Source organism: Carcharhinus amblyrhynchos, chromosome 19 (assembly GCF_965287045.1).
Source record: "Carcharhinus amblyrhynchos chromosome 19, sCarAmb.v2.hapA, whole genome shotgun sequence".
Lineage (NCBI taxonomy): Eukaryota > Metazoa > Chordata > Chondrichthyes > Carcharhiniformes > Carcharhinidae > Carcharhinus > Carcharhinus amblyrhynchos.
Window position 1 is genome coordinate 19,358,880 of NC_137342.1, and position 26,785 is coordinate 19,385,664.

At 41.5% G+C, this 26,785-nt stretch overlaps 1 protein-coding gene across 1 annotated transcript; it reads left to right on the top strand.

The window, feature by feature from the left end:
• Positions 1 to 26,758, top strand: ccnd2a (cyclin D2, a). The gene is given in 7 exon segments (XM_080207347.1): positions 1 to 686; positions 2,639 to 2,854; positions 3,633 to 3,792; positions 9,745 to 9,893; positions 23,954 to 24,097; positions 25,466 to 25,514; positions 25,517 to 26,758. Coding segments are annotated over 7 exon segments (1,095 nt in total). The 5' UTR covers positions 1 to 491; the 3' UTR covers positions 25,699 to 26,758.
• Positions 26,759 to 26,785: the final 27 nt, after the last annotated feature.

Here is a 26,785-nt window from a genome sequence, read left to right on the forward strand (position 1 = left end):
GGCAGTGGGGAGGCGGGCTCGGGCTTTAATCTCCATTGAACTCACAGATTCACTCTCAGTCCCGGTCCCAGCTCTTGTCCCTCTCGGTCACCGCGGCTCCTCCTTCCTTCCCCCCCCCCTCCCCTCCTCCCTCCCTCCCTAGAGATGACCGGTGCCGGGGCCCCGCACTGCCGTCCTGTCCGAGGCCTTTAATGAGCGGCCCGATGTGCATGGCCGCCCTCCCCTGCCGCCGGCCTCCCCGCTTCCCCCTGCCAGTGTCGGATGTGCGCGCTCTCTGCGCCCGCCCCGCCGCCGCCGCTGCCGCTGCACACCGCCAGCGGCTGCCCGCTCCCTGCGTCAGCGCGTCCCGCAGCAGCGCCTGAGGGAGGTTAGGCCAGGACAGGGACAGGCCCGGCCGGCCGGGAGAGGAGAGGCGGCAGCGGAGCGTCCACACCAGCTTGCCCCCCTCTCCCCGGGCCCCCCGCCCCCAGCTCTACCCGCCTGCAGCCGCCATGGAGCTGCTGTGCTGTGAGCTGAAGACCGTGAGGAGGGCGCTGCCCGACCCCCGGCTGCTGCACGATGAGCGGGTGCTGCACAACCTGTTGGCGCTGGAGGAGCGCTGCCTGCCGGCCTGCTCCTACTTCAAGTGCCTCCAGCAGGACATCCAACCCTTCATGCGGAGGATGGTGGCCACCTGGATGCTGGAGGTTCGTATTCGGGGGCAGCTGCCCGGTTACCCCCATCTGTCCCCCCATTCCCCGCCCCCTCCCTTTCTGGTACCCCTTCTCCCCCCATCCCCCCCCCCTTTTCTGGTACCCCTTCTCCCCCCATCCCCCCCTTTTCTGGTACCCCTTCTCCCCCCATCCCCCCCCCTTTTCTGGTACCCCTTCTCCCCCCAGCCCCCCCCTTTTCTGGTACCCCTTCTCCCCCCATCACCTCCCCTTTTCTGGTACCCCTTCTCCCCCCCCCTTTTCTGGTACCCCTCCCCCCCCCCTTTTCTGGTACCCCTTCTCCCCCCCCCCCTTTTCTGGTACCCCTTCTCCCCCCCCCCCTTTTCTGGTACCCCTTCTCCCCCCCCTTTTCTGGTACCCCTTCTCCCCCCCCCCCCTTTTCTGGTACCCCTTCTCCCCCCCCCCCCTTTTCTGGTACCCCTTCTCCCCCCCCCCCTTTTCTGGTACCCCTTCTCCCCCCCCCCCTTTTCTGGTACCCCTTCTCCCCCCCCCCTTTTCTGGTACCCCTTCTCCCCCCCCCCCCTTTTCTGGTACCCCTTCTCCCCCCCCCCTTTTCTGGTACCCCTTCTCCCCCCCCTTTTCTGGTACCCCTTCTTTCCCCCCCCCCTTTTCTGGTACCCCTTCTTTCCCCCCCCCCCCCCTTTTCTGGTACCCCTTCTTCCCCCACCCCCCCCCTTTTCTGGTACCCCTTCTTCCCCCACCCCCCCCCCTTTTCTGGTACCCCTTCTTCCCCCACCCCCCCCCCCTTTTCTGGTACCCCTTCTTCCCCCACTCCCCCCCCCCTTTTCTGGTACCCCTTCTTCCCCCACTCCCCCCCCCCTTTTCTGGTACCCCTTCTTCCCCCACTCCCCCCCCCCCCTTTTCTGGTACCCCTTCTTCCCCCACCCTCCCTCCTTTCTGGTACCCCTCCCCCCCTCCTTTCTGGTACCCCTCCCCCCCCACTCCTCTCTGGTACCCCCCTCCCCTCCTTTCTGGTACCCCCCCCTTCCGTTCTGGTACCCCTTCTCCTCCCACCCCACCCCCTTTTCTGGCACCTCTCCTCCCCCCACCACCCCCCACCTCCCCCCACCACCCTTCCCAATATCTCCATTTTCTCTCTTTGGCTGTGGGTCTGGGCTGGTGTTTTGGGATATGATGGGGGAAGGGAATCACAGACCCCCCCCCCCCCCCCCCCCCCCGGCCCCCGTACCAGTCAACCTGGTATTGTGGAATCAGTGGGTGGCAACGATTATCAGAGCAGCTGGGTGCTGCTGTCTTTTCTGGCTGGCTCATAGACTTCAACGTTGTCTGTTTGAGCGCAGCAGTCCGGACGGAATGAGAGTGGGGATGAGGCAGCTGTCAGTGAGTCTGAGATTGGCTGAGGGAGAAGGCCTCGATTAGGCTCTTTGGACAGGGCAGTTGTGAGAGTTGAAGGTGGGTGGGCTGTAAGTGTGATTGGAGAGTGAGAGTGCGGCATCTTGTTGGGTGTTGTGTTAGACTGTGTGGATGTATTTTTATGATGTGGGTATGCCGGCGTTGGACTGGCGTAAACACAGTAAAAAGTCTGAAAACACCAGGTTTTAGTCCAACCGATTTATTTGATAATAGACTCTCAAGCTTTGTCTGAGGCCAGAACTCTCCATTCACCTGACGAAGGGACTAACCCCGAAAGCTTGTGAGTCTATTATCAAATAAATCGGTTGGACTAAAATCTGGTGTTGTCAGACTTTTTACGATGTATTTTTAAGCATTGTTTGGAAATTGACAGTCAAGACTGGAGTCAGTTGTCTCTAAGCATTTTGGTGCTGTGATTGTGACTTTAATTCATTTCTTGTTGACTGAATCAGAGGCATGTGACAGATCAGGGTTGGTGCCAGGGCCTCTCTCTCCACCAGCAGTACTTTCTATGACCTTGTTATTCCTCATTTTTAGCCATTTTCCCCCCATAGGTCTGCGAGGAGCAGAAGTGTGAGGAGGAAGTCTTTCCTTTGGCAATGAATTACCTGGACAGATTCTTATCAATTGTACCAACTACCAAATGCCATCTGCAGCTGCTCGGAGCAGTCTGTATGTTCCTTGCATCCAAGTTCAAAGAGACTATTCCTCTGACGGCGGAAAAGCTTTGCATTTACACTGACAACTCTATCAGACCACGTGAACTTCTGGTAATTTCACAATCTGCGGTTATCTATGCAAAAATTTCTATTTTGTAGATTAGCACTGAGGCCTATCTATACTTGGCTATTATCAAAATAAACTTCCAACCAAAGTGTAAAATTACTTTTAAGGTTTGCAATTTCTAGGAAATCTTGGTGTTCAGCTAGGAAGACCCATTCGGATTGTAAACTATACTCATAATTGTGAATGTTCATGTATTTTATAATATGACATTCTGTTCTTTAACTCCTGTTAACAGAAGTTAGCTTTTGTTCTTTAACACTTTTTTTTGGGGTGGGGGGGGCAGGAAATCTTGAATTACTACTTTCTTCATTTGCAAATATGAGTAAAACTCTTACTACTAAAATGTCCACAATCTAGAGGGCGCAAATTAAAATGTGAAAATGAAGAAAACTAAACAGGTGTGCTCCATTTCCTTGCAACAAGATAATTTGGGCAATTTTTGTTATCTTTGCTTACTGGATTTTAACCAGGCTTGAGTTCAATATTTGAAGTGTATTGTTGAAAAGGGTGGTATGCATTTAAAATTGCACTGACTTGGTCTATCCCCGCTAAGTGAAGTGAATAGTACAAATTTGAGTCTATAGCACCCTCTGGAGGTAAATATTCAAGACTCCACCTGAATGTGTCAGTTGAGATCCTACTATACGATGGGATTCTTGTTTGAAATGAACTCTCTTCTTAAATACTTTCTGGTATAATTTATTTTCTCCTGTCTGTTGGTGCCTTTCTGTGATGCATTTGACCTTTTTATCTCTGTGTTAGGAGTGGGAGTTGGTAGTTTTGGGAAAGTTGAAGTGGAACCTTGCAGCAGTGACGCCACATGACTTCATTGAACACATCCTGAAGAAGTTTTCTCTTCCTAAAGATAAGCTGCACTTGATCCGAAAGCATACACAGACCTTCATTGCCCTTTGTGCCACAGGTATGAGGGATCTAGTGTCCCCAACAGGTAGTGCTTTATGTATATGATTAGGATATGTCCAAAGATGTTCAGGTTAGATGGATCGACTATGCTAAATTGCCCCTTAGTGTCCAAAGATGTGTAGATTAGGTGGATTATCCATGGCAAATGTACAGGGTTATAGAGAGGGTGGAGGGGTAGGCCTAGGTAAGATGCTCTTTTGAAGAGCTGGTGCAGACTCAGTGGGCCAAATGGTTTGCTTCTGCACTATAAGGGTTCTATGTTGGTGGAAGACGTTTGCATTTGATTGCCATAGTAAACCAGACTGAACCTTGAGTTGTCTTTGATTGTACTTTGAATATGTAGAGGAAAGTTTGTGACACATATGTTGATTCTGTTGCTTCTGCAATATTGTTTTGGTTTATATGAAATTGGGCACAATATGTATGGGTACCATAATTGGTGAAAGATCATAGACCTGAAAGGCTATCTCAATTTCTGTCTCTACAGATGCTGCCACTAGGTATTCTAGCATCTTTTTTTAATTGGGATTTCCAGTATCCGCAATTTTATTTTCTATTTTGCCACACATCATTATTTGCTTGAGAATCCTTTTCACAAGTAATGAAAATTTTTATTGTTGCTTTTTGTCGTTAATCTTTGAAAAATCTTGTCACTTTGTCCTTCCTGTGAACTTCTCCCATTCCAAATTCTTATGTTTTCCTTTATAATGGAAACTTGTCACACTGTGCTTTTATACAACCTTATTAATGAAGGAGCTGTAGTGCCCCCCATCAGAGGAAGACTGTGACCGCATTGCAACAGGTTGACATGGCCAATTTATATTAGAAGTGTAGACATAGGAGTTCATTAACAAAACCTACAAATAGGGACAATATGAAAATATTAACATTTGGGCTCCATTATGTCTGCATGCCCTGGTTCTTTTCCCTGTATCTGCCTTACTTGAAGAATATACTTGATTTTGACTCCTTGTGGCCGATGTCATGGGAGATTGACAGGCATACTAATATATTTTGAAATTTATTTCCAGTATGTTCATGTCCACTCTGATCAGTTTTGTTTGGTGCTGGTTGGTGGAGCACTGCATGTTGCATGCAATTAAAGTTTATTGGCTGATTATATAGTAATTTTATGAGGAAATATCTTTAATCAACTTGGACCATTTTACCATTAGTAATACAAGGGGCTGGAATTTAAGTGTTTTAACTCTTCCAAAAAAAAATTGCCAATTTGATAATATTCCAAAGCTAGCTGAGAACCCTCTAGAAAGCAGCACCATGGCTTTTGTTTTGTATAGTGCACTAAGCAAAATTCAAAGACCACTGCAATATCTAAACAATAGGGGATGTGTAGAGTGACCTGCTTAAACAAGTTGGGTCCCTGTTCAGGGATTTAACATTTATAATTTACCATTTTAAAGCCACCTGTCAGTTATTGTTTGAAGATACTGAGAAACTTGAGATTAAAAAAAACTTGTATTGTTACACTATTAAATCCCACAAAAGATGTGTGTAGACAAAGGAGGGTATTTGGACCATCTGGTTTGTTCTTCTGCAGAAAATTAAAATCCTCTCCCATACACCATCTAACTGCCAATGAATGTGAAATAAATGATAAACAATAGATCGATGAAACAGTTGTTTGATATTTGATGGCAGTGTAGGTATCTGTACAGGAAAGCAGTTTCTTTTGAGACTGATATCTCATTAATTGCAGTATTTGGAGCATATTCTTTCCATTTCAACATGAAATTTGAAAGTTGGATTTTTTAGTTCCCTTTTAACTATTTTGACTACTTGTAATGTTTTTGTGTTGACACTCAAGTCTGCACTACTAGTTCACAATGGAAGTGCTAAGGTAATTCTGAGCAGAATGCAAATCTGTAATTGTTACCTCGATGCACACTTTGAATCTATTTCACCTTCAGAGCAAAGATAAGTTTGTGGCGTTAAAGGTGTAATTCTGCTCCCCCCAAGTTGGAGAAGTAAAGGACAGTTCAGTAGCAGAGTGGTGTCATACCAGGCCAGTATTTACGCATTAATTCTGAGCTGCAATCTTTGGTTGGAAGAATGGAGTCCAGGAAAGGTTTTACATTATGGACAGATTACTCAAGGCTAGAATCCATTCCATGTTCTCTGGCACAAAATTTGTGCTATAAGCTGATAGATCAAATTTAAAATATCAAATTCAGCTACTCAATGCTGAGTGCTTTCTGGTGAATATAGCAACCACATCAGAATGCAGTGCTTAGTATCTGTAAACATTGCAGTTGGAATGGAAGAGGGGCCTAATACATTAAGCAGGTTGCCAGTCTAAAATATCAGTACTGTATATTACTCTTGGTTTGGTTGACATAGTTAATGGGTTTTGTGTTTTTACAGGATTAGAACATAATTACAGTTGGGAAAAGCCATTCAAACAACCTTGAGTCATCTATCCAGCACCAATCTACTGTGACTCCTTTCCACTTCCCCCAAGCCCTTGCATTTGCAGAATCCAATTGTTTCTTGAATGTTTCGATTTTTGCTACTTTGTTCAATTCTGGAAATCTGTTCCATGTGTTGCCCCATTGAAGAAGAATCTTCTAATATTCTTAAATTTGCCTTTTTATTTTTCAACTTGTGTGCGTGTCCTATTGCAGTTTGATTTGAAGTAATACTTCAAGGTTAGCTTGCCTGTTCTCATCATGTATAGCATCTGCCTCTATAAGATTATTTGCAGAAGTCTTTCCTCACTCAGACTATTGACGATAGACATAATCTTCTGTCTCTATTGGTGTTTTGTTGGTCAGAAACGAATGCTGAATTTTAGGGCTGACTTGGAAAAAGCTCATAATTTCCTCTGATTTCAATAACAGTTTTACTTGTATTGGATGACATTCTTTAATTGTTGTTCTGCATTGGTTGAATATTTCATGTTGGGTCTACTAGGAATACATGAATTTCTTTTGGTTTTTACCCTTAACTACTGCACAGCATTTTGTTTATATAGTTAACATTTATTGTGGCATGGGTGGACGTGGAAACATCATTGTTATGAGGGGCAGGAAATGCAGTGTAATCTAGTGACACCAGCTCTTCAAAGTTACATAAGGATAGGGAATAGTAGTGCCACCATTGGAAGCGTGGTGCATGAAAACATCACTTGTGTGTTTCAGGCAGAGTCCATGGTCTGGAAAGCTTGAATGTGGATTTCTCCCATCTTATAAAGGGACCAACTTCAACTTTCTATTGAAGCTGTAGCAAGATTTAATTGGCTTCTCCTGCAAGTGTCAATCAACGCCACATTCTCCATTCTAATGCCTACTGAGCACGCAGTGTGCTAATGCTAGCATTAATGTCTTTGTGAACCTGTGCATTGCCTAGTCCTGGAAATAGAACCACAAATATTTGGCCCCTGCCTCTATGTTAATTTAGTATTTCAAGATGAGCTACTTTTGATGACATATGTTTTAGTACATTAAAATTTAATATAGAGTGAATGTTTAAAATTGTTACATGGAGAGATATGGATGGAATCTTTTTTATTTGCTTCTTAAAAAAACACAATCTAGTATGCAAAAAAGAGATCTAAAGATGTCACATGAATAAAGAACCCCACTCATAAGTGTAATATGTAAAGAAGCTGTGCGGTGATGCAATATAAAGGGAACGTTTCTGTTCCAAACAAAGTGCAGCCTCAGACACAATTTGAGTATAATTTGTTCTGAGCTGATCTTCAAAACCAGAATCCAGTGGGCAAGAGATGTTCTTATTAACTTGTATGTCATGATTTATCTTCTGCGGGCATTCAAATGTTACATTTTTAATAACTTGATTAGTCAGATCAAATAGAGATCATTGAAATTTAGGCTAATGTCTCAGCTAAGATGTGTCTTTCTTTTCTGGTATCAGACTTGAAGTGTGATGGTGAAACATTATAGATAGGAAATGGTACACTAAGAGCTGTGCTTTACATTTTTCTTTATACCCTCCATTAGCTTTGTTCAAAATTAAATTGGGTAAGCACTAACTTATAGTGGAAGGACTGTTGAATCATTTAATCCAATTCTAGTCTTAAAGAGAGCTGTGTTTAAACTGGCCTGTCTTTTTGAAGAACAGTTTACTTCTATTTGCTAACTGCCTTCATAACTCCTCAGTGCCTCGAGTGTCTCCCGTTCTTTCAAGGAATTACTTGTTGAAGTAGTTGTATAGATAAATGTTGACTGAGAAGTACCAAATAATGTAAGTCATTTTACATCTGATGAAGTGTGTGGCTGAATGGCTTCTTTTGATATGGATTTCCTGAGGCATTGCTCTCAATTCAGATAACATGCTTTAAAGAAACATTTACTGCACACCGTATTATTTTGCTGGTACAGTTAAGAACATAAAACCTAATTGTTGCCAATAGGGTGGCATGATGGCACAGTGGTGAGCACGGCTGCCTCACAGCACCAGGGACCTGGTTCGATTTGGCTTGGGTCACTGTCTGTGCGGAATCTGCACATTCTCCTTCTTCGTGGGTTTCCACTGGGTGCTCCATTTTATTCCCACAGTCTGAAAGACATGCTAGTTAGATGCAACGGCCATGCTAAATTCTCCCTCAGTGTACCCGAACAGGCACCAGAGTGTGGCGATCAGGGGATTTTCACAGTAACTTCCTTGTAGTGTAAATGTAAGCCTACTTGTGACATTAATAAATAAGCTTTAAAATTAGTGGATGAGGTTGTGCAGGGTTGAATTTTTCATCCGGCTGCCTTTCAGAACCCAGAATGCAATGTCATGTCTTTATTCTTTGTATAGATTGCTCAGATTGCAGGCATTCTGATTCTTGTCCAAAAATGTCTTGGTCATGAGGAGAGTGTCTGTGCATTCCAAGTGATCAATTTTCTTTCATTCTACCAATTCTAACACAATGCAAATTTACACGTGTGACACCTGAATAGCATTTTGTATTTAATTATGTTTTGGAAAATAAGTATCATTGAACTGCACTCTCCATAGTTCTTGTTTACACTGAAGGAATAACAGTGAGAATTTATTGCACGTTAACATTTCAGGAAAAAAATCTCTTAAAATATTGTAATGTCTGGTTAGTGTTGTAGTTCAATTATTAATCATTTCTAATCATAACACACGATAATGCTACCCTTTTTCTCTTTCTTAAAAAAAAGCCTCCCTTGCTAGCTTGGTCGGGTGAGCTGGCAAGCCGCATGTGTGAAATTGGTGCCCTGCCCCCCCCAGTCTTTTGTGAGCATGTCAGCTTGAATTCATATCAGTAGGAAGGTCATTTCCATGATTTTCAATAGCAAAGATGAGGAGATGGTTTCAAACAATGGTGCCACACTCTCCCGTTGGAGACACTTGCCTCAACAGTTGCAGTAGTTAATTAATATGCTAAAAATAGGAGCTACTGATACAAATCACTGCCTGTTGCACAACAAAGAGGGGACATGTGGAGCTTTGATAGCCAAGTTTATGGTGCTTGTTACGGAGGAAGGGAAGAGTGGAGATAGAAGCTATGCAAGTCTTTTGGAAGCTAGGCATTAGTCACTCTGGGCCTCTGGCCATTTGCTAGCTGTCTCATTTGCATTGTGAATAACATTAAAGGAGCTTACAAGGTTATTGGGCAATGAAGTGCGTTCATGTGACCACACGTGGAAGCAGACCTACAGCAGTGCCGGTTGGCAGGGGCACTGTGGCTCTTTATTCAGACATTCATGATCAGTGTGTTTCCGGGATATTATTTTATTGAAAAGTGGGCCATATATTTTGATTCTTAAATGTATTGTGATTAGCAAGAGTCATCTTTGAATCAATCTGCTTATATATAGTCTGAGGTATTATGTATCAGTTTGGCGGGAGGGTTGTGTGAGGGTGAAAGTTATTCTCGAAATTGGTTTGAAAACCATAGCATTGTTTGAGAACGTGTACAGTTTTTAAACCTCTGTTTTATCTTACCCTGCAGACTTCAAATTTGCCATGTATCCACCATCAATGATTGCGACTGGAAGTGTGGGGGCAGCAATATGTGGACTTCAGCTTGATATTGGCGACAGTTCTCTTTCAAGTGACAACCTGACAGATCTCCTGGCCAAGATCACACACACAGATGTGGTGAGTATCCTGTTACACTATTTGAAGGGATTGACAGATGGTTGGCAGCCAATATCTTGTCTATAAACTATGTTCAATCTTTGTTGAAAATCCACATGCAGTTAAATTACTGTAGGTGCAAGTGTGGTAATATTCCTGGAACCTACATTCTAGGGCAGTTGGAGATTTAGACCCTTTGAGTTAATGTGTTAAAATGAATAAATATGGGGAAAAAAAGACAAAGGTGAGGTGAGAGAGGTTTTACTTTGTGTTGTGGTGGGTTATACATCTTGGATAATTTAACATCCTTGCAAAGCAATGGATTCTTAAAGAATTGCGCCTTGAGCGATTACTGGGTTCCCATTTCTGTTCTATGAATGTCGGTATAGTGGCTTAGTAACCTTGCATTTGTCCACTGCCTTTTGTGTATTGTATATTTTATAAAAAGGCAAGTGTTTGAGGTGCTAGTTGAAAATGTTTTAGAAGAAAGTAAATGTCCATGTTCAGAGGTAACAATACTGTTGTGCTTAATGATCACTTGGTTTCTCTTCTAGTTGCTTGGTCTTCTATCAATGACTAACTGTGATTAAGGGCACATGATGTGTGTGCAGTTGATTAGCTAGTCATAGTGCATTTGGAATGCAAGAATGGAATGATGCAGTCATTGTACTTACCAGAAATTTGGAGTGCATGAAAGGTGATTTTAACAACCTTGGATTTGGAGTAGATTGTGAACATATGAAATTTAGACCTGGCTTTTGCTGCTCTGACAGTCATGGATCATTTTTACAACTTAGGTTTTCAGAAAATGTTTAAATTGATGTGGCACTCCTGATTTTCATATGGACTGTTCAGTTGGATGATAGTGTGTAGGGGGAAGATAATGCACAGAGGATGGCTGAGATTCAACTTATTACATCAGTGGAAAAGTCCATTGAGAAATGGGGAGAAGTAAAATCAAACTATTATATTCAAGGTCTCGACATTATTTTAATTGATCTATTTTTTAAAACTTGTTTGCTGTTACTAATTAGTTATTTTAAAGAAATGCAGCTGTGTTCCATCAGTTGGTAAGTAATTCGATGCTTACATGATATCTATATTTTGGCAGGGCAGAGTAATGCTGTAGGCTTGTGCAGTCTAGCCATAGCTTTAGCATGATATTACTTTCCAGATGTGCTACTCTACATTTAGCATTTTCCTGCCCAAAATAGAGGGTACTGTTCAAAAGCAACACTCAGCGTACAGTTGTGAAGCATAAAATGTGAATCAAGTGTACATGCTTACGGGATTTTTATACCACTGATGAAAGCTATTAGCTACATAGGAACAAATTTCAACCCAGATCAGGTGCAAATATTGGCCTAAATTAACAGCACATGTTGGAAGTCAGTTGACACGATGTTAGTACAAAAACAAGTGTACTGACTCATGACTGGACTGCTACATGATGCATTTTCAGGATCCAGACTTGGGGTATGCAGAGCACAATTTCAGCATTTGCAGATGACATACAGTTCACAGTATTTCCAAGCTGAGATGGATAGCAATGGACTTCAAGAGGATGTTGGTTGGTGGAATGTGTGAACTCGTGGAAAATGAAATTAATATAGATAAATGTGAAGTAATACATCCTTGTTGAAGAAACAAAGGAGAGGCAATATAAACAGAAGAGCACAATTCTGAAGGAGCAGAGGGACTTGGGTATATGTGCACAAATCATTGAGTGTGAAAGGGCAGGTTGGGAAAGTGGTTAAAAAGGCATGTGGAGATCCTGAACTATATAACTAGGGACAGTAGATTACAAAAGTAAGGAAATAATGATTAACCTTTATAAAACACTGGCTCAGCCTCCAATTCTAGGCACCATACTTTGAGTTGGATGTGATGACTGTTGAATACAGAAAAACATTGAAAATTGTTCCTGGGGCAAGGGAGTTGAGTTGTGTAGAAAGATTGGAAAGGCTGTGGTGCTTCTTCTTGGAGAAGTGAAGGTTGAGTGAGATTTGATAGAAGTATTCTAGATCATGAGGGATCTAAACAGAGTAGATAGAAATTCTTCCCATTGCTGCCAGGGTCTTGAACCCAAGAGAAGTGATTTTAAGATGACTCAGCGGTGATGTAAGAACCTTTTTATGCAATGGGAATTGCATTAGGATTTGGAATATATTGCATTAGGATATGGTGGAGGTAGATGTATTGGGCTTTCGTAAGAGAATTGGATAAGCATTTAAGTAGAAAAATTGCTGGGTCAGGGGGAAAGGAACCAGCTGAATTGCCCTTGTGGAGAGCTGGCATGGGGATGATAGAATCTATTGAATCCGTACAGTGCAGAAGGAGGCCTTATGGCTGATCAGGTCTGCAACAACTCTGTGACAGAGCATCTTACACAAGCTCATTTCCTGCCCTATTTCCATACACCCATACATATATCCTGATAAGTATCCTAACCTACACATCTTGGGACACCAAGGGGCATTTTAGCGTGCCCAATCCAGCTAACCTGCACACTTTTGGACTGTGGGAGAAAATCAGAGCAACCGGAGGAAACTCATGCAAACACAGGGTGAACATGCAAACCCCACACAGCCATCCAAGGCTGGAACCCCTTGGTCCCTGGCACTGAGACAACGGCGCTACCCAATAATAAGGAGGCTAAATGGCTTCCTTTGTCATAACCATTCTGTAATTAGCAAGAATACATTAAGCAAGGTACTAAAAGTGAAAGGTTATGAAAATTACATTGCTCGTGTCCTGATGGGAAAAATAAGTATTGCAGGAATGCCCAAACATTTAAAAGGAGTGCTCAATGTGCATTGGGTATTGTGCAAAGTGACTACAAACAGCTTCAGGTTTAAGGGACTAATTTTAATTGTTCATGAGATGGTAGCTGGAAGGCATTGTAACTACAAAGATGAAAGTATTTGAGCTCCTGGTATGCAGCATGTATTTACTTATTTAAGTTGTTCTTGTTCACTGTCTGTTCACACAAGTATATAATATAAGAGAAATGATATCTAAATAAGTAAATGTGCTTATATACTGCTAATGAGCCACCTGGTCTTTTCACAGATCAACCTGAGCCCAGTGGTCAACTAAATGCTACCAAAAAGTACTGACTCACCTGCATACCAGACATCATCACTCCCACTTGAAGCAGGCACCATTGCAGATACAGCCAAAGGGGAAAAGTTTGTAGTGATGTTGAGCAGAAAGTTCCAGGAAAGGTACAGAACACTGATTTAGAGTAGCACTGGAGGAGGCAGTTGTTATTAAGTAGAGGTACAGTATGCTGTGTACTCCTCGATTGTATGGGAATCTAAATTTCGCACCTTTAAATGTCATGGCTATATGTTTTTCAGCATGAACCTTGAGTTCTGAGATATTTAATAATGTCCATTAGGAGGCAGCCTCAATATTATAATTGTGGAGATTTCCTTGCATGACTTCAGTTTCAATGACCCCAACCAGAAAAAAGGCTTTTTTTCCCACCTCCAATATTTTAACTAAAAAGAAAGTTAGACAAATAGTTTCTTTTTCACACCCTATTGTTTTTCTCTTTGCTTACAACAATGTCCGCAAGATTGAACTTTGAGGATCACAGGAAAAGAAATCCTCATAAATAAGGATATTTTAGAAATCCTCATGTATCCAATTCTGCCTTAAATATTTCTGTGCTCTTTAATGTCCTCTGCCTTTCTTATAGTCTGCCCCATATGTTAACCACCCACTGTTTAAAATAGTTTCGGCTAAAATTCCTGTGCATCTTATAAGCTTGATCTGTGCCCAACACTGCCCAGGTCCTGGAGTTAATTTCAAACATGGGGATTCCATTTACCTTTTTATTTAATACTATTTCCCTCTATAAAATCATTTGACTCCAACTAGTCTACTGAAATTCTCATCCATTCCTTTGTATCTCTGAGATTTGACTATTCTAATGCTCTCCTGATTGGCTTTGCAGCTTCTGCCCTATATAAAATTGAACTGGTCCAAAACCTGCTGTCCATATCTATGCACACTCCATGTTCCATTTACTCATCATCCATGTGCACAGTGGTCCTCACTGGCTCCCCATGCAACAGTGCCTCTATTTTAAAATCATCCTCCTCTTTGCAAATCCTTCACTGGCCTCTTTTGTCCCTGTCTGTGCAGCATCCTCCTCCACCACAAGTCTTTGAGATCTTTGTACTTTTCTGATCATGGCCTCCTGCATGTGTCTGATTTTAATCATTTCACCTAGGTCTTGGTCTCGCATACTCTCCAGCTCCGCTACCTCTTTCTCCTTTTCTAGAATGCTTCTAAAAACCCTACCTCTTTGATCAAGCTTTTGGTCATCTGTACTAATTTCTCCTATGGCTTGGCGTCACAAATGGTTTTTTATTGGTGTTACGCTTGTTAAGCAGTTTGGGACATTTTACTGTGTTAATTTAGACTGCTTTATATGTAGAAAGAAAGACTTGTTATTTATATGGTGCTTTTCACAGCCACAGGACATCCTAAAAGTGGCTTACGACCAATGAAGTACTTTCAAAGTGTAGCCATTGTTGCAGCGTAAGAAATGTAGTAGTTAATTTGTGCCTAGATAGTGATTTTTAAATAGTGAGACATGCTGACCCTTCTAAATAAAATCAATTATTGTCTGTAACAATTGCATCAGTGACTTTCACCTTGAAAGGTACGAGGTTGGTAGAGACTTATTTATGAAGAATGGTGACTCATGATCTCATTCCAGAGTTCAATGTTATATTCAGCCAGCTGGACTTTTGTCAAAATAATTAGCTGTTTTAATCTTCCTGTTGGAATTTATCAGTGTATGGGAAAAAATGTGCAATAAGGACCAGAAAATTTGTCTTTGTGATACTGATTGCGGGATCAGTGTTGGTCAGAGTACTGTTGTTCAAAATTATTACGAGATATTTTATGTTTACCAAACTGGCACCTTTAGTTTAATGTTTATCTGAAAGATGTACCGGGTGGCACGGTGGTTAGCATTGCTGTCTCAGCAACAGGGAGCGCAGGTTCAATTCCTAGTTTGGGTCACTCTGTTCGGAGTCTGCATGTTCTCCTTGCATCTGCATGGGCTTCCGCTGCGTGCTCTGGTTCCCTCCCTTGGCCCAAAGATGTGAGTCAGGCTGATTGGCCATGCCAAATTGATCCTAGTGTCTAAGGGCTTAGTGGAGTAAATATGTTAGGTTATAGGAATAGGCCTGGGTGGTATGTGCTCAGTACAGACTCAATGGGCTGAATTGCCTCCTTCTGTACTGTAGGGATTCTATGACAACATCTCCAGCAATGCAGTACTGCTCTGGAGTGCCAGTCTTGATTTTTGTTTCAAGCCTTCAAGTGGGACTTGAACCTGGGACCTGTTGGATCTTTCCCTTGAGAATAAGCAAGGTCAAGCTTTTCAACTTTAGTGAAGTTACGCTAGATATCGGTTGTATTGCAATCACAGATGGTGTTGCTATTGATAGTCAGATCCCAGAATGGAATCCTGGCTCAATACTGTCATTTTTCTTTGTTTAGAAACATGGATTAACAGGATCACAGAACAGCCACTTTAAACAAAAGATTATAGTTTTTTTATGTTTAAGAAATGTTTTATTCTTTTGTTTAAAGTGGCTGTTCTGTGATCCCGTTAATCCTTGCTAAGGATAACACAAGTTACCAAATATATCTTGTACTAAGATTCTCCGTCAGTACGTAGTCCATGTAAACCAACAGGCCTCCTATGGTCAGACACGCCACACTCTGAAACCAAGTGGCAGATGCCACCCAATACATCTTCTGTGGATTTCTCCTCCCCATGCCTATCACATTGTGCCAGCTGATGTCACTGTAATCTGATTTTTGGAGGGAGGGGGTGGTAGGGAGGAAAAAGTTTTGGATTCTTCGCCCAACCAGTGCTTTCGCTTGGATGTCTTCACCAAGGATCCATTTCTAAGATTTCAATATTCCTCTGCCCTTTATTGCCACGTGCATTCAAACTTCCACACTTATCTCTCAGGTACCCAGTCACACCTATAGAGAACCACCTCTCTACAGGCTGTATTAAGGTGTTGCCAATCTTAAGATTACTCCAGATGTCTGGCTTCTTGCTAGACAACTTCACTAGGTTTGTACTTTTCATCTTTATCTTTAATTAGGAGCCTGTCTCTTTCGCTTTGTTTAACTTTACTGTAAAATACCTTGTTTAGATTCTGGTTCTTTGTTCCTTAGACTTCAGAGGTCCTGGGACTTTTTTGTTCCCTGGTTTCTAGGGAGCTATCTGTTTGTTAGCCTCTGGGACTTGCTTTCTGTCCCTTACTTATTTTCCTGCCTCTCTGCTGATAGTTTCTATGAGAGACTCTTTCTTTTCAGATATCTGGTTCCGAATGAGTCAGAAGTGCTTGTCTTTCGGTATGGGCCTCTGTTTGTTTTCACATTATAAACCTTGAAATGAAACCAAAACCCACAGACGTGCGGGCATTTTTGTTTAACATGAAGCTAACTAAAGTAATAACCTTTTCTTTCACATAAACATAAACTTAAACATAAACATGTTTAATTTGTTTCTAATGTCCATAAATACAAATGCAAACTGATCCCTTGCAGTTGATAACCCAACAAAAAAGGGCAATCACAAAGTAATATTGCAAGCACGTAGGAGCATGGAAGCCCTAATCAATGTGGGATTGAAGGTAATGGTAATTCTGGTAGAATCAATTATAATGAAGTCTATTGGAATAGCCAGAAACTATACTAGGATATGGATATGTCATGGGCTGAAGTTTGTGAAGTCCTCTTGATCGGGCAGAACGTCTGCTCATCATTGCAAGGGTCTTTTAGTGTAAGGAGGTGGCTGGCAGAGAGAGTGCTGCAGGTGGATTCCCCAAACTGACAGTGACCTGCAATTATGACTCTTGTGATCACGTGAACTTCAGTGGCTACTGATTGTTGTATCTTAGCATTTACGCCCTCCTCACTCCTGCATAGGTGAATATTCAGCCCCATGTAAAGCGAAGTTATTTAATCTACATAAGCTAGTTGTATTTGAGTGCTGTTGATACTAGGAAAACCTTGTGTGCACTGTACACGATCACTCCATCAAGGTAGAAGGGTCTTTAGCATGGGGTCATGTAATGCTTTGCCAGGCAAACTGAAGGCTTATCCACCCATTGTGCTGCTTAATGCTTGTGGTTTTGGAAGCATATGACAGGACTTACTCCCTCATCCTGCTTTGTTTGTTTGCAGACTGTACTTAGTATGCAAGAAAACAGCAGCCAGGATTGACTGAAATGAATGGAAGAATGAGATCGTTTCCTACTTGTATTTGGTTGAGTTGGCAGCTATTAGCATTCATTCAACTTCTCAATCTGAGTGCTTTGCATGTGGAGCAACAGTGGGGTGATGCAGCTCCATAAAATAATACCGCTGTTCCATCACATCCCATTCACGGTGGAAAGCAGAATGTGGCAGGTGACTCTGCCAGTGATCTTAAAAATGAGGGAAATGAGTTTGTTTCCAAAGGTAGTTGTAAATTTTAACACTTTTGTGTTGAAACAACCATAGTTTGTTCAGTACACTCTAGTCACAAAATTTGTACTAAGTGTACTTCAGGATTGGAGATTGGCATTAATGATGCTGTTGCAACTTGGGCGTTTAGTGTCAAAAGACTTGTAACATTTTTTACACCCTGTAAATTGTGTAATGGAAATAAAATATTTTTTCCCTAGAGAGCAATTTTTAACTAATGAAGCATATTGACCTTTTTTAAAAAAAACAATTGTTGGATGCATCAGTGGCTTTCACCTTGAAAGGTACAAGGTTGACTGTGAAGCATGGTGACTCATGATCTCCTCCGAGACGAGAGTTCAATCTTGTATTCAGCCAGCTGGATGTTTGTCAAAATTTTTCTGTTTTAATCTTCCTGTCCAAATTCCTCAGTCTGTGGAAAAAGCTGCATGCAGCTCTCCCTTGTGCGAAAACCTTCGGTTACCCTCCTTGATAATTTACATAAAATCTTCAGTAACCCTCTCATCCACTTATAGGAGTTTGCAGTTGTCTTTCACCTCTTGTTCCCTTCCTAGTTTATTTAACAAAAATAATAGGTTCCTAGGTTTTAGTGTTGCTAGGGAAGAATACCATGTTCCACTGCCAGAATCTGATTTCCTGTGTTCTTTTGATCCCAGTAATTTGAAGCAGTGGCGTAGATCGGCTACTTTTCACAAGCTGTTAACAGCCATTAATAATGGATGCTTTCTCATGGAAAAAATCAATCCTAGCTGATTCATACAAGAAAGAAAAATGTCTGAGTCATCATCCAAATCCACAATTTATTCAGTTTTATTCATTTATCAAAAATCTTAGGACTGCCGTTTGCTTTGTAAATGCTATGCAAAGGGAAAGTACCTTAACATCCCTTAACTGCAAATATTTAACTGCCAGCTTTGTTAGTAGCTTTTTGGCCATATATAACCATCACTTTAATACTTTACACGACAATATTTCAGTATCCCTCCAAACATTATTTTAGCTAATACTTCAGCTTAACCTGTTAAATACCATTTGTTTGGTTCCAAGGAGGATAGTTTCTGATGCATTTGTAAATATTTTCCCTTTAGCAATGCAGTGGTGATAGCATTACTGTAAATGTCTTAAATGGACTTTAGAAATGGAAGCAGTTGTGTGTGATGGACTTGATGTTCATTAAGTAAGATCTTTCCACTCACCCACCAGTTCATTGTACCTATTAGATATGTTGTGAGCGGTTTTGAGTGTGAATGCACACATGTACTAGCTAGGGAGCAGAGCATTATGATTGTCCTGTAAAGTTACTGTCACACGTTAGTACACCAGGAGTCCAAGTACTAAGTTACAGTTGGAAAGTTTACTTTGCTGAGTAAGATTCTGATAATTTTCTGGGCTAGATGTGGGCCAGCGATGGGTATATATGACTATCTTCAGAGGAAGACTGACAGTTGGCAGATAAGTTTAATGTGGATGGGTATAAAGTTTTTTAACAAACCTTGCCTTTATATTGTGCCTTTCATCAGCTCAAGACTTTTGAAAGCACCTTGCAGCCATTTGAGTTTAGTCAGTGTTGTGACAACTAATTTGCATACAGTATGTTCCCATAAACAATGTGAAGGTGACTATTGAATGAGGGATAAATATTGGCAGGGGCATCAAAGGTACCTCTTCAAATAATACCATGGGACCTTTTATGCTCACCTGAGAGGGCAGACAGGATCTTGGTTTAATGTCTCATCTGAAAGATGGCATCTCTGACAGTGTTGCATCCCTCACTGCTCCATTGAAGTGTGCGTCTGGAGTTTTGTACTCCAGTCCTGGAAGGAAACTTGAATCCTCTAATGTTCTGACTGTGTGCCACTAAGTGAGCTGCTGATGACACTTGTTATGAAGGGAGGTTGTAGGGAAAGTGTATTAGATTTCTTCAGGGTCAGCTGGACAAGTATCTTGGGAAAAAAATGTATCATCAGTTTGCCACTGAGACATTTTTTTGTTTAGCCTGGTGATTGTGTTGCCATGTCTTTTGGACATTACTGTATGTATGAACATTAAAAAAACTGAAATACAGTCTGGTTGCTTTGAATTTGCGGTGGTTAAGCTGTAACATTTAGTGCATGCATGCCCATCTATTTGGTAGGCTTAGCAATTTTTCTTTTTCACCTACACCCTGTTCTTTGGAGCACAGTATTCTATTAACTTGCATACAGTCTGTACAACTTGTCTGAGGAGGAAGCCCTTTAGCGCCAAGCAGGGTAATTCTTCTTTCATCCATTTCAGAAGGAGCAGCTGCATCAGTGAATGGAGAGGTTCTGTGTAGACGTTGCACTATTCTTCAGTAACTGCAGTGATTTCCTGACTCCTTTATTCTCGTTGCAGAAATAAATCAGTTTGCCTTTAATTTGTAACTGCAGCTGTGCCAGATTCACAGTCTCTTCTCTCCGCTCTCTTACTCGCACCCCCCCCCCCCCCCCCCCATTCAAATTAGAAATGGGCTGCACCTAGAAGATCTGGTGGTGTCAGTTCCTGAACGTGCTCATCCAAAGCGCCCCCCCGCCCCAGTGCACAGGTCCTACAAGCCAAGTGCAAGATGGAAAAATCTGCCTTATGTGCTGGAGCTAAACTGAAGCTGAATCAGTGCTTGGGGAATGCTGACATTAAAAAAAAGTCTCTAACAATTGGGTAACTGGAGTTTTACACAAAAGCTGCAACCCAGGCTGTCTATATCCTGCATTTTGGAGTATATAATGTAACGAGAAGCAGCAAATATTGTGGGTGTTAAGTTTATATTTAAGATCATGGAATAGTTCAGTAAACTTGCAAATTGTATATGTATTTATTATAATGGAAAATTTTGGAGAACTTATAAAAAAAACCTTGTTTAAAATAATGTTAGCAACGTTTTTAGAAAGCGTAGAGTGGCTGGATTTTCAAAAGCCACAAAGAGCAAGTTAAGATGGAGGCACGCATTTAAAATTATGTTGTCAGATGGAGTGACTGGATCCCAACACCTTTGGAATGCAGAGTAGTTAATTGGGAGAAGGGGAACTAGCAATTCGTACAGCTCTAATTAACTGGTTGCTGAGCTTGTTGTAGATCTCATGAAGAATCTGAGATTTTTCAACCAAGAGGTGTAGCAGAAATAGCAGATCTGGTACACATCAGTGGATACATGTGTTAAGATTACTTTGGGGAGCTAGGAGGGATAATGGATGAATTTGTTAACTGATCCTCAGCTGCTCAAGCAGTGGCACAGTGCTTCCGTCACTGGTGATGAGAGGCTTGCATTTATGAACTGAGTGGCAGTCATCTTGTGAGGGATGGGAGGCTGCTGGCAGTACTGACATTAGAGGTGGTAGAGGAATCTCTGGTGAACAAACAAGCAACAGGTGAAGGAGTGGAGTCGGGAATAGGCTTCTCTGGCATTGGACAGAGTAGGGAGAAGGAGCTTCAATAGATGCACCTTCCTGGTCGAGGAAGTTAAGACCACTTAGAAGGGATGAAAGGGGAAGATGGCATTACCCAAGACATCAGATGTGCAGGCCAAGAGTCATCCACTTGCAGGTAACAATGCCAGTGCCCAAAGTATGTGGCAATATAAAGAAGCCCTGGCATTGGAGGGAACACAGAGGCTGTTTCTGGGCTCTTGTCGATTGGTGGTGGTGGTCTGGCACAGCCACAACTACATTAATCAGCAACGTTACACTTGAATTTGTTCTCTAACTTGCCTTCCTTTTTGAATAAAAAATTATCCCACAAGCATGCACATCTGAATAATCTCATTGCCACCCAAGTAGATTGAGAATGATCCACCGCTGTCAACAAGCTCCTGCTGCACTGTACATGATGCTGCAAGATACCCAGCTTCCAGCCATGACCGTTAACATGCGTCCTTTTCGACATTGAACAATAATAATAAGTCTGATTGTGGGCATATGTAATAATTATTAAAGAATAAGTTCACTGCTGTACAAACGAGAAAGTATCACCTGAGTGACACACAGTGCATCTGATGTGGTGCCCTTTGTTCCCATCAACCTCTACTGGTTTGCTGCCCCTTGTGGCTGAAGATGAGCTGACAACTTCCTATTCCATTGGCTTTGCTTGCAACTGACATGTATGTGACTTTCATCCTCATGACAGAGGTGCCCTCAGGGACCCCTCTGTGTCTATGTATTTCTGGGACAGCTTCTGTCACAGGGCCTTCAATGGTTCTTTTGTTGGAATGATGGATAAGGTGAGGGGGCTATCTGTGTCCCTTGACTGAGGCCCAGCTGAGATGAATGTACCTCCCTGCCGGAAGGTGTGGAGGAATGAGTGACTCTGGCCCTGCAACATTTCTTCCTACCGAGAAGGCTGGCAGTGAATGACTGGAATGGTATGTTCTGCTCCTCCTTTGAAACTGTACCTATAGGAAGCACTATAAAATGATAGTGAGAACTCTGGTTGCTCAACAAGAGCCTCAATACAACAAACCCCTTGGATGAGAGTGGTTGTTTGAGCAGGAGCTCTTCACCTAAAGATTGAGCTATCAAACAACTCTGCTCTTCATCTCTTGTCTCTCCAATGCCCATGGCCTGACTTAACAGCACTCTCACAATCTACCTTTTCCATTAGGGTCAGCTAGCTGTGGCACACCACCTTTATGAGACAATTCCATGGACTAGTGCTTTCTCCTCAATCATGATGAAGAGAGAGATTTAAGTGGGCTTCCTCACCTATTCCAGCCCAACATTTACAAGAAATGTTGCGTGTGTGTGTGTCCCTGCCCCGTCTGCTCAATTGGGAATTATGTGAGATGGTTACCAACCCTGCAGTGATACAATCGGTGACTTGATCTAACAATATTGGTGAGAATCATAGGTACTGGGTCTGCTCCATTTGCGTGCATGCAGGTCCCTACAGGGTTTAAGACCTAGGTGTTGCTTGCCACCCACCTTTGCAGAAGAATCACTTTCTGCAGTGTATCCACATCCTCAATGACTTACCTGCCACCAATCTTTCTAGCTGCCTCCATCCATGTCTGCTTGTTCTCTTTTTTGGGTTTCTTCATGATGCTGGGCCCAGCACATCTCTCCTGTCTGATGCTGCATTCATTAACACCTCAAGGAAGGGTATTTGGAGTAGCCAAGGGAACGCATGCCCAAGCTAGCACTGGCCCTCAGTGCTCCCTGCTGTTTTATAGCTTCATTCAGTGTCAACCGCAGTCGTGATTGGCATTCACCTTTTGAGAAGGCTCTCCGTTATTAGGTCTTGTCACCGAGTCCTTCCTGATGCTGCTGATTGAGTGCTAGACTTGCTCCGTGAAGCAATAGGAGATGTAAAGTTGAGGATAATTTTACTTAGCTATTCTATGTCAACAAAGTCAGAGGTCGAGATGAACAAAACCTAGTGTGCAACAGAAACAGATGAGTTTTGGAAACGTTTGAATTTCTGGGGGATGGGAAATTGATTAGGAAGATATTAGAACAATTGAATCTAGAGCTAACAAAAATATGGATAAAGGGTTCACCAGGGTTAGAGCAGAGGAGGGCAGTGTTATGAGAAGTGGTTTTGATGATGGAAAAAATGTTGGGTTTGCACTGAACCCTACACCATCAGAACATGAATGAAGATGTGACATAGAAATTGCCATTGGTCATTATATGACTTGGCTGATATACCGCTTTGTTGCAGTCAATGAAGCTAAATATTGGACCGCTGAGTAAAAGGTAATTGCAGTTTTACATCCCTACTGAGGCCAACTTTAATCTCCAGGGCTTTGTCTGACTTTGTTTAGTATGAGTGAGTTGACTGGAGAGAAGGATGTGTAAGTGGCTAGAAAAGGGGTCTACAAGAACTAAGAAACCTTGGTTTTTCCAACAGATGCAGTATAGATGATCAGTAATGTCAGACAGTTGAATTTGATGTCTATTGGAAAACAAAGTAATGCACGTTATGCAATATTCTGGTAAATCAAATTTGAAAAAAGAACTGGGGAAAAACTAAAATTGCTAATAAGGTTTTGTTAGTATTGGATTTGATAAATTAGTACATTTTATCTCTGTCTACATGTAATCTGTAATTATGGTTACAAAATCTTAATCTCTGTTGACTGCAAGTAATTGATTTTGATATCAATTGATATCATTCACAGTTGAAAAATGCTTCTGAGAATCTGTTGTACTTTGTCCTGGCCATTGCTTCTGTATTTTGACATTCCATTAATTTTTTATTTACTTTAACTTTTTTATCTTGGAATTGAGTTTTTAAATTCCACTGTTTATCTGACAGTAATGTTTCTTTCATAAACAGGTGGTTTATTTGAACAGTCCCTGATTGAGAGAGAGAGTAAAGATCATCATAGAAATCACAGGTGCCCTGCAGTTCAGGAGGCAGCCATTCGGCCCATTGATGTTGCTAAACAAGCAAAAATGATTGTGAACTGAGGAAAAATGGCAAAAGAATATAATTTGCAGGATATATTACATCTCCCTTCAATCTAGAGCAAAATGGTTGAAAAATGCCACAGTATGTTATTTATCAACACCTCAGAAGTTACGTTTATGACATGATTTATTTTTTTATTTTAGGATTGCCTGAAAGCTTGCCAGGAGCAGATTGAATCATTGCTGGTCAGCAACCTGAGACACATTCAGCAGCACCAACGGCAGCAGGACCCTTCAAAGAGGGTGGATGAACTGGACCCGGCCAGCACTCCCACAGATGTGAGAAATGTAAATCTGTGAGGCTGCTGGAATGGAAAGGCTGTGTGTGATCTTCCCTTTGGGGAGAAATATTTTTGTTTTTCCTTTTTAAAAAATGCTCCCACATAGAAACTATCTAAAGCTTATTTTAGAAAAACAAAACTGATATTAAAAACTCTGGTGCCTATGGTGTTCTGCAGAAGGGAATCCCACCTTATTTGTTTGCATAATTGCTGTTATATTATCAATGATGAACATGCTTAAAAAGCATAAAATAGCTAGCTAAGTGCAGGCCTGTGTATGTGGGATCAAATGATTTAGATATTTACTATTCTATTTTATGGTGCATGCACCCTCTTCAGATATAAGAACTTTTGTGGCTCAATTTAGATTGCAAAGCAATAGCCTGAGGGATTGGGGAGGGTTGCTGGAAAATAGTCTTCTCTTTGTGAATGAACCATCTTCAGTGTAGAAGGAATGTAATTGCCATAACATTGACCCTTTCATCTTCCAATGAAGTTCAGTTATTCACAGATTTGCTATAATGTGGGTATATGTTTTGCCTTAAATAATTAGCATGTGTATGGAAGGTTCCTATTTAAATCTACTTTAACTTCTTTGTGTCTTGGATGGTTTATACATTTCTTTACCATGTGTCTATGTCTCTTCTCCCTATTGTCGTTAGTTCTGTATGGCTTTTTCCCCATGTCTCTCTCTCATCTCTCCTCAATATCTTACTGCTCCCTCTCTATATTTTCCCATACATCTTTCTCTCTCCCCCCCTTTCCCATCCTCCTTCCTCTTCCCTTTCCCCATACGTCTTTGTCTTTTACCAGTTTTGTGTGTGTGTTTGTATATAGCTACTCTCTTCACTGTATCATCTGTTTCTAATTCTGCTGCCCAACTTCACCCTCCATCAATGTATGTCTCTAACGCTTTCTAATTCCTTCTTCAGAAATGGTTCATTCTAAACACAGCAGCATTGTTAGCTGCTCCTCTAACTGTGGGCCAAACTTGAATGCGTCCAGGGAATTCCTGATTCAACTGCCTGTCAGCTGATTACACTGCCATAGAACTCTGCATTAGAAGATATAACACAGGGTTGTCCAGATTGATGTAGATCTTTTGGTCATCACTATTGATCTTGCAGAGAGATTTCAACTGTGATTACCTAGCTTATTGTGTGACTGACAAGCAGAGAAACTGAACTGTATCCTTCCACTTGAAAAGAGGCATAAAGCTTGTCAAAGAGAAAAACTTCCAAATGTTTTGTTTATGTGCAGACATTGGCCCACAGTTAGCATTATTGTAAACCATTTCATTTGAAAAGCACTTTGAATATATTTCCCAAGGGATGGATGGAATGGTTTATGAAATGAACTTGTTTTTGTTTCCCAGTATCTGGTGTTTTATGTAATTATGGTGTTGCTGGAAAAAGGAACAACACTTTTATGGAAGACATTCCAGTTTGGGTTGCAACATTCCGCAAATCTTCAGTAACTTCATGTATTTTCAGTGTCATAGAAGGATCTTGTGTGCCACAGGTGTACCGAGCCTTGGACATTTGGATGAGAATCATTGCTGGTGCAAGAAGCAGCAAATACCATGGTTCACAACTTGTTGTTATTTGAAAAAAATTGTTTTCAGTCTACTTGAATTTTTCTGCTCCATCGTTAGGGCATGGATGGTAAAGAGTTGGGGCGGTGTTTATTTGCACATGTTTTGTAACAGTCAGAAATTTGCAAAATGAAGTTATTGATTGAAATGTTGAACTAGGGATTTGTGAAAGGTGGGATTAAAGAAAGTATTCCGGGGGTGGGGGTTAATAAATTTTTGCTGAATTGACACAGCCTGACCTGGATTGATGAGGGTAGAAAATGGAGTACGAATCTTTATTTTGCGCTGCTATGAAAAGCTATGATTTTTTTCATTCTTATTCACATTAACAGTACTTGGCTGTATTGTTTCACTGAGTGTGCTGCTATTTTATAAACATTTTTATAATATATTATTTTACTGCTTAAGTTTCAAAATCCTGAAGTAGTGGGTAATGGAAAATGAGTACATTGATTTACTGGAAGTGCCCATGTACAGTTTTTTCCAGTATTGTTTCATGATTTTCTTTTTGTCACATTCTGCAAAGACAGCATAGTTACCTCAGGTTTACTGGACAATAAAATGGTTCATATTCACAATACCTCACACTACTACAGTTTTTGGGGAACCTTAAAGGCTTCGTTGCTATAAAGAAATATGGTTGGACACACTGTAGTACAGTGCTGCCTCAGCTGAGATGCACAAGCTGGTTGCACAAGCAAAAGGCTCCCTTCTGGGCTCAGTAACATTACCATGTACCTCATTTACTTTCAGATGCACAACTCTGTTCTTAAACTTTTTTGCTTTACTGTGTGATGCCATATCAATACAATGTTATTCTCTCACAAAGTTCTCTTATGTTTTGTTATTCATATGGTTAGGGATGAGTAGAGAGCATTTATAGTCTGAGTACAATGTGGAAAACTTGTGGGAGTATATGATCAGTTGATGGGTACAAAGCTGAATTCAGTAGATTTGTGAATTGTTTGTTCAGTATTGATTTTTATTCAACTTATAATGACTTTGGATCATGGTTTTATGGTGTGAAGGAAATAGGCATGTCTTATGGATAATAAAGTCGCTTGGTCCAAAGTGCATGTGTGTGGGTCTTTTTCACTTATT